We start from the raw sequence: 12,435 nt of genomic DNA, 5'->3' as shown, positions 1-12,435 counted from the left end.
TAGCATCCAGTTGAGTCTAGTGCTGTTGTGATGCTCAAATGATTTCTTGCACTGTTAAATCTTTTTTTAAACACTCAAGATATATCCCCAGATCACAAAGTTTAGCAGAATGCTGACCCTCTCCATTAATAAATGCAGCAATCACCACTCCCCAAGCCCTCTGAGCTTCTGGCAGTGAACAGATGTCAGCTTATTTTTATATAGGTTGCTCAGAAATTGAGGAATCTGCACCTTCTTACAGAAACAAGAGGCAGAGTCAGTGCTGGTGGGAGTCTGCATGCTCTGGTGCACAGGGAGCACCTGCATCTCAGTCTCCAGGCACCAAAACAACCCCAAAACTCTATCTCTCAGGAGAAACTGCACATCAACTTACACTACTTGAAACATGGAGAACTGGAACAGACATCTTGAAAAAATTGTCATTATTTGTAGTTTACAATTCAGCCTTCAAATATGACCCACAGCTATAATTAGGATTAGTTCTATAACCAATTGCAGCAAGGAGCAGCCTTTTAATGCCATTGTTTTAACCCTACCTGTGCCATCTGCCTCTCCAGCTTCGACCGGGGAATATCATCAAAATAGTTTTCATTTCTTCTTCTCCTTGCATCGCCCTGCATGATAATGTGGGGAACGTCCAGGGAGCCACCAGTAGTGAAAGTGCTTTGGCTAAGTGATGGAGACAACTGAGGAGGAGTGTGGTTACCACTGGGTTCCTGGACAGAGAGGAGAAAAATGCAGCATAAGTAGAACAGCATATTGCTGACTTCAAACTACACATTTAAAAGTGCATTTGTATTATTCAGACTAAAAAAAATAAGGAACAATTCCTGAAGTAGAGGTTACTGTGAACAAACTTCTGAGATTTCCTACCTAAGGTGCAGAGCCCATGTGGAAGAAAAAATAATTCACTATTTACATGAGCTAGTGGCAAATTCCCTCTCCAAAACCTCCTTGTGTAATATATACTCCCTTTTAGGACTGCTAGGGAGATGAAACAGTGAGTTACTTCTTGATGAGGACGAAATAAAGCCATGATTTAGGACTAGCTATTTGTAAGATGAAATACATTCTCACCACTTCTGAGCAGTCACTCTGAGCAGTGAAAGTGATTTGAAAGTGATTTGAACTCTAGCAACATCTTTTGCTGGAAAAAAGAAATGCATGAACATTTACACAATATAGACACTTTGTCTGCAGTTTTTATATGTCTTGCAGAACATCCGTTTAACTTGAAGTACTGGATATCAGAAAGAAGCTAAATAACAATTCCTAGAATGCATGAAAGCATCAGAGTACAAATATTTTACCAGGCTTTTCATGTAAGCTGTGTTGAACCGTGACCTTGTACCAGTCAGTGTGCAAATACCACAACAAATTGATACATGAACTCTATCTAAATGAACAGCTAAACATGTCCTCCTGATATTCTGTTTTACCGGGATCTGCCACCACACCGCTCTCAGACAGCCACCACATGTATGTTTGGAAACACTTATTCTCATACACATCACTTGTTCGAACACCAGTTACAAACACTGGTGCCCAGCTCCACCATTCAACACTATCCTGGAAAATGCAATCAGCAGGACCAGAGCTACAGTATGCACAAATGCACAGGGAAACACTTTCCTCTCATGATGTAGGCTACTGAGCTCAATTTCTCTGGCACTGGAGATTTCTGCAAAGGTAAGTTCTTTGGAGGCAAAACATACCCAGGAGCATGTTTGCACAGTACAGACCTTGTCTAAATTACCTACTCCTGTAACACTGTATTTCAATACTGAACAACAAGAAGGGACCTGAAGACATTACACAACAAGAGGAAGCAAAGACCTGCTCCAGTGTGCGTGGAGGGTAAAAAACCTTCCTTTTTATTTAAAGGAAGAAAAAAAGTGGCTATTTCATGCATGATTACATTGAAGTAAACCTAATTCTGAAAAGCATAGAAGTACTTTACTCCATGCTGTTAATAAACAAGATCTGGTCTAAGAAATCAGAGCACTTCAATCTCTTCCAAATGGAAAGTTGCAATTCTCTGTATGCATTCAAGTGATAGTAACATCTGATATTAATATCTGAAATGTGGGAGTCTACGTGACATTATTTCTTGCAATCACAATAATGGATTAGTATTTTCCATGTCGGTTGACTAAAATCACAGATATCACTAAAATCACAGAAGTCTGGCAACTTCTAATTAATAGGGATTTTTTTTGTTTTTTCATTCTCTAGCTTTCCTATGATCAGAGACAAGTACTTCACATTTCCCAGGGCAAAGAAAGGAGTTTTTTCCTCTTAGGAATAGTCTTTTTCCCTCCTTCATGAAAATCCACCTACATTTGGCCCAGTTAAAAGCTTCTGAAAAGCTGTAATCTGCACACACTCAGAAGGTTTGGTGAGGCATAATGTCTAAAGCCTACCCCTGGTTCTTCCACGGGCCCAGTTCTGACTAGATGGTGCAGACACCTCTGCCCTGAAAATAACCTGAGTACACAGGCAGCAAATGAGAAATCTTTTAATGACTGCTACCTGCCCCTCCAGCTGTGTACATTAACCACTCTCTGATCCAGATCATGATTCACCCACTGTTAGTAGACTGATACGGCCATCAGTGCATCAAAGTGACAGATGACCGTGCAATGGAAATACAGATTCCAGCTCTCATAGAGCTTTTCATATTTCATCAAACTGTATATAAAGAGGAAATTCACCCAGAGATCTACACTGGAAGATGGTGGGCAAGGCAATATAGACAAGAATTACAAAGTCGAGAAATAAAAGAATTACGGTGCCTCTGCATTATGGAACAGTATGTAATTGTATGATTTTATGCTATTTTCCCAAAGTCGTCCTTCACAGCACAGATGGATCCTCAACTGTGCAGCATGTTGTCATATACTCAGCACTGTGTTATCATTAGTTATCGTGTAGTCAGTATTTTATTCTCACCTCATTTCGTGGCCCCAAACCCCTTCCCTAAACTATATTCAAATCCTGCTCTGAAGATAGGATGACTAATAGCATCATTTTCATGATGTTCGTAAGTGCTTTACAAATGTCAATCAATTTATTTTCACAATACCCTGTAACTTCTGGCATTTTATAATCACCACTTTAGTGTGGGGGACCTGAGACACAGAGACAAAGGTTAAAAAATATCAGTCACTATGGATGCCCAATTACAGTATCTATTGCCTAATTTTCAGAGTGCTGGTATTCAAAACTCCACTTCTATTGATCTAATTTGCAGCACTGTGTGCTCAGCACTTGTATAAATCAGACTCCAGACTCCAGTCAAATAATACAGAATGTCGGTAACATACAATTAGTGACTGTTTATGAGGTAATTACCTAAATAACTTGCCAAGCGTTATCCAAGGGCTTTGTGGCAACAGCAGGTGTAAGTCTGTATTTTCGTAGCTACAGCTATTCCTTTAAACATGAGTCTTTCTCCCATTCTCCCTTCGTTACTCTTCCTTACTACATATTCACTTTCTCATCTCCTTACCAAATCTGCAGACCAGGCATGGATGCCCACTCAGGTGCTATCGTGTCCTCAGTACCACGCTGCTTCAAATCATGTTTCCACCCTGTTGTGAATGCATGGATACATGCCCTGCAGGGATGCCTGATCATATATTTCACTATCAAAATCTGCTTCATCCCCACCTGTCAGTCCTGCAGGTCACATAAAGCTGGAACCACGCAGGTCAGGACTGGAAGGGAGATTAAGAGATCCTTCCCCAGGCTGCCTTACGTGCACCTTATGCCCCACAGATGTTTGTCTAACCAGTTCCTGAAACCAAGAATTCCCTCTAGTGAATTAATTCTTGTGTTAAACTATCTCTACTAATATAATGCTGCTTCTCCAGAAAAACAAATTGTTGCTCTTTCAGTTTAAATTCCAGCCTCCAGTGCTGACAGGATGAGGCTGGGTTCCATGAGTAACAGGGAAACTGGTCCTGTAATTAAAGATTATAATACACTCAAGGAAGGAAAGCAAAACTGCATAGGTAACCTGAGATCCAGGATTTTCTAACTTCATGAGTTTGAAATCAAAATAACCTTTCTTTAGTACACAGTTATTGTGGGAATAACATATTTTGTGGATATTTTTTAATGTTTGTTGCTTTTCCTCAATATTTAACCATTTCTTCCTTTGACATATTTTAAAAGCTAATGTGAAAAGAGTTGAAAAAGATGAAATGTTATCCATGCTTGGGTTGACCTTGGGACTTTAAAAGTAGACTCTTCAAACAACAACTATCTTTTCTACTGATCTACAGCACCCTGGATTAGTGGAAGGTGTCCCTGCCTATGGCAGGGTGTTTGGAGCAACTAGATGATCTCTAAGGTCCCTTCCAACCCAAACCATTCTACGATTCTATAAAAATCGATCTTGTAGTAGAGCAGTTTATTGAAAACAATTTTCAAGCTAAAAATTATTGCAAACTACTGACTAAATACTATGTCATTGTTTTGTGTGAAATGGCATAGTAGCAGTTGATGGGAAAGAAAACCTTAATCCAAACTCACGTCCCCCTCTTTAGGATTCTCTGTGAAGACTCCAATACCACGAGGTGATGAATGACATATAGCACTTGCCCACATCGGCAGCTCTAGCTGTTGAGCGGCAGACTACTTTTTATCATTTTGACTACAGATGGAGGACATTCAGTTTTCTCTTCACTATTAACTAAGAATATACAGTCCTAATCAATAACATGGGCTGTGGAAACTTTCCCACCTGCTGAAGAGGAACTAATTCCCCAGTCCAGAGCACTAAAAGTACTGAGCAAAAATGTGAGACTTTAAAATGATTCCTGTTTCCTGGGAGTGTTTTAACACCTGCCATGCATCAGGAATCACTCACATAATAAATAAAAAATGAAATACAAGAAAAATATCCACACATTTGTGCAATGTGCCTTAGAGCAGGATGTTACAGACTTGCGAGACCTTTTTCAGCATGACACTAGGAATAGGATGAATTGGGGGGCAATCTTAAATGTCTATATGTGGCATCTGAAAATAAGCAGAGTGAAAACAGGCTGGTCACAGAAATTGTAAGTGTATGTAAAAATAAGCCCTCATTCTGTCTTTCTCTATTTCTCTTTACACTAGGAAATATAACTTGGGAGCACAGACACTCTCTGACATTTGGAAATTTAGTCCCAAATGAGATTCCAGTCAGAAATGCAGCCCCATGAAAATAATGAGATCCAATCAAATGCAAAAGGTGTGACCTAAAATATCAAAATAAAAAGTGTTGATATGAACTCCCTTGGAGAGAACACAGTAGGAATGGGTCATCAGACCACAACTTGATAAGGGCAACAGACAGCAAGTAAGCAAAGGCATTGGATCAGAGAAATTGAGTGAAGGTGGTGTAATGAGAGAAGATTAAATCTAGTCAAGTGTGGAAAAACCCCAGGGACATTGCAACAAGGTTTTTGAAAGAGGGAATGCAAATGAAAATTAAAAACACTACTAAACTTTTGATACATAAAAACATCTTAATGGCATTTGTACCTCAACAATTTCAAGAGGATCTCTTTAAAGAAAGCATAAAGTGCATGTCTGAAAAAGAAGTGCAAGCATTTGAAAACATGAAAGGAAAATGGTAACTCTTCTTCTGCAGTATCGATCAGCTGGGCTGGCATTCCTGTGGGCAAATGTAGATGTGCAGCTTGTACACACCTGGTCCTGAGTTTGTTTTTTGAGTAAAGAAGATAAGCTGTTAATTCTAAGATACTACTTATGTCATCCTAAGGTAGACATCTGAAACAGGTCAGATGAATCACCCTGTAAAAATGTCAAATTATTTCTGCTGGCTATACGGGGAGGTGCAACTGAGCAGGTCAGCCTGTCTACAGTGTAAATTTCTGAAGTGAGGTAGGTTGAACCCCACTTGAAGCAGCTGTTGTTTTCATGTGGATGTTATGAAACGCTTGCTGACTTCTTGAGAAATGCAAATACTGATAGGGACTTACCCTGAGGGTTATTGACCGAGGTGGTTTCTGAGGAGGGTCTTCGTGAAGCCTATCTCCCAAAGATGCCAGAACACGCTTCCGGTGGCCAATCAAGCTAATTTTTAAGACCTGAAATAATAACAAAAATATCTCATTAAAAAGAACACATTGCAATCATTAAATGAAGATCCATTCGGAGTGAAGCCATTTTATCTTTAAATCTTTTAACAAGTTAGTCCACTACACAGGCTAAGCAGAGAGCAGCGTGAGACAATCAGCAGAGAAAATGAGAGATGAGATCAAACAGAGGAAAACCCCTATAAAATGAAGGAAGAAACTGAATCAGGTATAGATGTGGAAAACTGAAACGAAAAAAAAAAAAGGCTTGAAAATGAGTAAGGAGGAAAGGAAAATGAAACAGGAAGAGAAGGCAGCAGATCTGTAACAAAAACAAGAAAGGGGAGGACAACACTGGACAAGGAAATGTAGAGGTGCAGGCAAACAGTGAGTGATGAGTATTAAAGGGAATTCACGGGATGGATGAGGAAGACAGTAAGGAACAGCCAGAAAATGCCTAGAGAGGGCATGAGGGGAGAAACGGAACTGCACAATGAATAAATGTTATCACTTTTAAGTCTATTCACCATGCCTTTCATGGGTAATCTCCAAACAACATGTACAGTTTGCATTATTATGTACAATCATCCGTGCGTAAGAATGAACAAACTTTGTCCTGGAGGTCTATTACTTTTATCTGATACAAGGAAAAAAATCTCTGTTGCACACAATTATGACCATCAGTTGAGAGGACCAAATACCTTGCGCTTGTCCAAACTCCAAGAACACTGTCAAAAAGGTGTTCCAAATTTACTGCAACTACTCCCCACTTGTATCTCTCTATGTTCTTGCCACATACAAAACCACCACTGCTCTCAGAAAAACAGAGAGATCAGAAGCAGCAAGTCAGAAACTTAAGCATTAGTGGAAAAAAAATCGTATTTTGATGCTATTCTTTAATGGCTACAATGGCTTCAAAGTGTAAGGCAGCCCTAATTGTAGAAGCAAGCCTCTGCTCTGCAAACAGCAGTGTCCTCACGTAACTCTTTCAGACTGTATATATGGTTTCATACACCAGAGCTGCCTCCATCTCTCTCAGAAGACAGTACTTCCCACTATATTTAGGACCACCGTGTGTCAACACCCTTCAGCTGAGAGGAATTTCTCACTCAACCTAAAAAAGTAGTAGTCCCCAAAAAACCCTGAAAATGCTACCTCTTGAGTGAACAACTACCTCAGTTTAAGCAGTACCATCAAGAGCTACCATTCATGAGAACAAACAAATAAAACCCAAACCCCAGCAACTCCCCTATGACATCTCCTAGATCCAGTATCTCAGGATATTGTGTGTCATTACACGCTGTCATTATTCTGGTGGGTGGACTCCTGCCTCTCCATGGGCACGTGAATTCATCCACATGTCCTCTGTTGGATGTCTCTGTGCTATTTGATAATGTTGATCATCATGAACATCTTGTTTGCCCACATCTACAAAGTGAGGGGCTATGACATGAAACAGATCAAGGCCTTCCTCTGAGAGGCAGCTGACCGTGCAGTTCAACAGCAGACCCATGCTGCAGTCCCACAAGCCTGCAATGTACTCTCCTGTTAGTCTTGATCTGGAGAAGCATGAGTAAAGCTGAGAGAGTGCAGCACACACAAAAACGCTGGAGGCATGCAGGAGACTTAGTTATGTATTCGGTTGATATTGAATGTTAAACAGAAGGGTGCACAGTTTATCTCTGTATTTAAATAGATGAAACACATAAATGAACCACAGCTGCTTTAAGCATTATTCAGGTAATACACTTCAGTGAACTTGCTTCTTTCATAATGCTTCCCCATCATCAAGACCATATACCCAGAGATTTTTAAGTCAAGCTACAGTTCTTGGGTTGCTTCGAGGTCCTCAGCACTCTGACTGCCTTATTAGCTATGAAATCACACAAAGCAATTCTCTTTGACTTCACAGAGCTGTTGAACAATGGCAGAGAAAAGGACACAAGTCTTGAGGGACTTCACACATAAGAGATCAGCAGACAGGTCAAAATGATTATATTATTTCAAAAACTGTGCTAAATTTGAAAGCAATACAGACCACAAGTACTACTAAGCTTATTCCACATATTGTTTTTCAACTGAAATGGCGGTCATCCCAAATTTGAAGTGGCAGGGATTTAAAGATGCAACCTACAGAAACATATGGTCCTCAGCCAGTAGGTAGCTGTAGCCCAGTCTCATGTGGACCACACACTCTGTTAACTGAAGATGGCTGTATTTCTTGGAAAACCTGTTACTCAACTTACAAATATAAAATGTTGTTTTCTGAAACACTCCTATATTTGAGTTATAAAAGTTTAACACCCTGAAACTCTGAAAACTTGTTCCATGATGGATTATACTTGACAATGTTTATCAAAAATGTCAAACACCACAAATATAGGTCAACAATGTGTAATGGTAAAGTTGCCTAAAGAAGTATCTTAGAAGTATTTTAATGCTGTGTATCAGATAACCGTTAAAAGTCTTGCACTTATTCAGCCCACAGGTTAGTTACCCATGAATATTTTATATATACCAGGTAACACTGAACACAGTAACACTGAACTATATGGACAGACAATACAATGCACCAAAATGCTACGCAGTGAAGCATTTTGTCAAATGGATTGTAGCCTACTTAATATATGACAATGAAATGAGCTTTGCAGTGTGGCTGCAGGAATCAGCTACAACATGTCATGAAATTGTTCAGAGTAGCTTAAGGCCCTCCACAGCCTGTTATTTCATTACTGGAAGAAAAAAAAAAAAAAGCAGCATGTACACGACATGCGTCTTTCCATACCAACAGTAGGATACCTGAGACAAAAATAATGCGACTCTATTACATATATTTGCTTGTATCTGATGCTGTAATACAGTTAAAGGAGAATGGGGCAAGTCCAAAGAAATTATACACGCACACAAATTTAATCCTATTTTTACCTCCATATTCTCCAACGATTATCATACAAAATGAAATTTCACTAGGAAATTTAAGAAATCCACAGATGTAACCAATGTAACACTTTGCATTTAGATTCCTGACTTAGTTGACAGATGTTTTAAAAAACAAACACATGTAGCCCAATAACTCCCCAATGACTCTATATGTGCAGATGCTGGAATTAACAAGTTACTCCATCTAAAACTGAGCATTATTTTTGAAACATTCTTTTTCCTGATCTTGTCTTCTGATTGAATAATATGATCTAATACTGTACTTTCATAATTATTTTTTTTTAAATGAGTATTATAAAGATTACTAAAATTCAAGACACCGATTCCCTTTCTTTTGGAATAATCTGAAGAGTTACTGTATGGGGTAACATTAGAACTATCATAGAATCAGAATGGTTTGGGTTGGAAGGGACCTTAAAGATCATCTAGTTCCAACTCCCCTGCTGTGGGCAGGGACACCTAGATCAGGTTGCTCAAAGCTTCATCCAATCTGGCATCACCAGGTTGTGTCTCACCATCCTCACCTCTTCTCTGGGCTGAACAACCCCAACTCTTTCAGCCTCTCCTCAAAGGAGAGGTGCTCCAGCCCTCTCATCATCTTCATGGACCTCCTCTGGATTTGCTCCAACAGGTCCATGTCCTTCTTATGTTGGGGGCCCCAGAGCTGAACACAGCACTGCAGGTGAGGCCTCACAAGAGCAGAGCAGAGGGGGAGAATCACCTCTCTCGACCTGCTGGCCACACTTCTCTTGATGCAGCCCAGGATACAGTTGGCTTTATGGGTTGCGAGCACACATTGCTGGCTCATAATCAGTTTTCCATCCACTAATAATCCAACTCCTTCTCCGCAGGGCTGCTGTGCAAGTGGTCTGGACTAAACAGGTAGCAGCAATCAGACACTAGGAACTAGCTACAAAGTGGAAAAACTAGAGTGATCAGAATAGCACTAGTGATTGTCTGGTAGCAGCATTAGACACTTCAGAATTTAAGAAGAAAAAATGGTAAATGCAAGCCAACAAGGTGTGCTCTTCCCTAGCTAAATTCAATTTCATTAATCATTTCACTGCTGGTCATATCAGAATGAATTCCAAACTCCAGGATATCTGGAACTGTAGGTGAAGAATACATTGATTACTACTACTTTCCTGCCACAATGCTGCCCTGTGGGGCAGTGCCCAGAATACCCAGGCAGTGAGCCCAGGCCAACCAGTACAGCTCACTTGATGATCATCATGATTGGTTTAAATGAAAATTTGAAAAAGAATTAAATACACTTGCTATATAAATTCCCAGCATGGACAATTAATTCAGAATTTTACAAATCCTATCCATAGGTCAGTGGTTAACAGTTAAAACAAGAAAAACCTGACTAACATTACATGGTGTGATAATTAGGCATAGTTATCTTTCAAAATATGCCGAGTCAGCTACAATACAGAATGCCCAGTGGCTTACCAATACCAAATACAGCCAAATCTAGTCTAAACTATCATAAACCCTTGCCATTTTTAACAGTGCAGGGGTTTTCCTGTAGACCCCTAACTGGCCAGCAAAGCGCAGGCGTGTGGAAACAAAGAAGCTCCAATGCACCCTGCAGATCAGAGACTCGTTGCAACTCTGCTAGATGCCAAGACTTCTCTGGTTTCCACAACTGCAGTGGAAGCAATTGTTTATTATGCCTATAAAGAGACTTGTAAGAGACTTATGATTTCATACCATAATGATATGAAATATGCACCATTATACCCTTGAATTAATTACCCAACTGGAAACAGATGTCAGTTGTCTTGGTAACAGCATTTCACAAAGACAGATGGCTGCCTAGTAAGTCCCATTTCTCCACGTTATCACGAGGAACTGATTTTTATTTTGTCCCCCCCAGCCCCTCAAATATACAATTCAGTTGCAGATCTCAATTTTAATGATACTAAGAAGCCAAAGGCCAAGAGTCTTCTTCATGTAAAGGTCATTCTGAATGCCAGGTTATTACACTCCTTCAAGCTGCACTGATGCACATTATGTGCTGCCAAGGCAGTGGTGTTACAATGCTGTTCAGTCGTTGCCATCCCAGGTCAGATTCAGGCGGGTGAGGATTTATTATTTTTTGCAGAAGTTCTCAGGACACGCTTTGGTACTACCGAGGCTGCTGGAATGTTTGTCCTGACTTCTGACAGACAAGCCATTTTTGTCATTAAACTGTTTTCCAAATTCTCATTAGTTTAAGAACTGGCTGACTGAAAATATCAGGTGCTAGTATTTTTGCCTCCACTAAAGATAATAAAAAGTAATTGTAATCAATAACCCTTAATATTTAAATGGAAAAATTTAAATTTTATTTTTCAATAATAAAAATCAGGAAAATACAACGAAACAAGACTTGGCCAGTGCTGAGACCTGGCCACTTTACCTCCTGAGGATGTGTCTCAGGCTACATGCTGAAACACTTTTTAAAAACAATTTTTAATTAAAAGCTAAACCCATGGCTTTTTAAAAAAAAATAAAAATCACAGTTTAATGATTTTGCAAGCCTCAGATGTAATGACAAATATTATATATGTGCATTTTTATTACATGAAGCTCAAAACCCCATAAATCAGAAATCCTGAAAGTCTATTATACATACAAACACAAAGATTATTACAATAATGATTACCTATTCTAAGAGACAATGCTGAAAGTATTATTTATGTGAGAAATAGCAAGCACTAAGCAGGTCAGTACATAAAGTGAAAACATTCCTTCTGTTTTCACAAGCAGTAAGTGAAAAAAATACTGGACAGCTTGAAAGGAGGAATACATTTCCAAATTGAGTCCTAGAGGACAGACTTCTTAGACTGTTCCCTCCACTGGTGACTTGCATTCCTACCCACGTGTTGAGCTAATGACAGGTCCAGTCACTGGTTAAGATCAGATTTGGAAAATGTGTGGTCACAGAGACAAGGATTAAAATTCCTGGCCAACCTCCTTGAGGCCTTCAATGTTATTCATATAGCACTACAACAGAGCAACTGCACTAGCAATATGTTATCCCACAATATTTTGCAGGATTACTTACATAGCAGATTAATTATAATTAAAGTTACTGGTACTATAACATGCTTCATAATGAGCTAATAATTTATTTACCTATTTTTAATATGCAATTATCAGCAAAGCGGTACACCAGCATGAAATATAGCTAGTGTAACAAGAAACAGGAGATAAAAATACAAACCTCCCTAGAAAATTTTAACAGCTCTAGAATTGATCCCTTTTCTGATCTTGATTCAGTTTCATCACGGACTTAATTCCAAGAAAAAGGAAAAAAACCCACTTTCAAGTCCCTTTAAAGAATGGGACACATTTGTCTACACACTCAAGCTTTCTAATAACATACAGTAACGAATGTTTTCATAATACCAGA

At 39.3% G+C, this 12,435-nt stretch overlaps 1 protein-coding gene across 7 annotated transcripts in view; it reads right to left on the bottom strand.

Annotated features, from left to right (window-relative positions):
- ANKS1B (ankyrin repeat and sterile alpha motif domain containing 1B) overlaps positions 1-12,435 on the bottom strand; it is a 467,048-nt gene that overhangs the window by 48,243 nt on the left and 406,370 nt on the right. For 3 of the 7 annotated variants that reach the window (XM_074902675.1, XM_074902676.1, XM_074902677.1), the window contains exon 4: positions 5,997-6,104. The exons of 3 other annotated variants lie outside the window; for them this stretch is intronic. In XM_074902675.1, the coding sequence (XP_074758776.1) occupies positions 5,997-6,104 (108 nt within the window). Of the gene's footprint in view, positions 1-536; positions 717-5,996; positions 6,105-12,435 lie in introns of all 7 variants that reach the window. One more of the 7 variants, XM_074902674.1, reaches the window with a different exon arrangement.

The sequence above is a fragment of the Athene noctua genome, chromosome 3, assembly GCF_965140245.1.
Source record: "Athene noctua chromosome 3, bAthNoc1.hap1.1, whole genome shotgun sequence".
NCBI lineage: Eukaryota > Metazoa > Chordata > Aves > Strigiformes > Strigidae > Athene > Athene noctua.
Note: the sequence above shows the minus strand (reverse complement) of the source record. Positions and strands in the feature narration are given on the sequence as shown.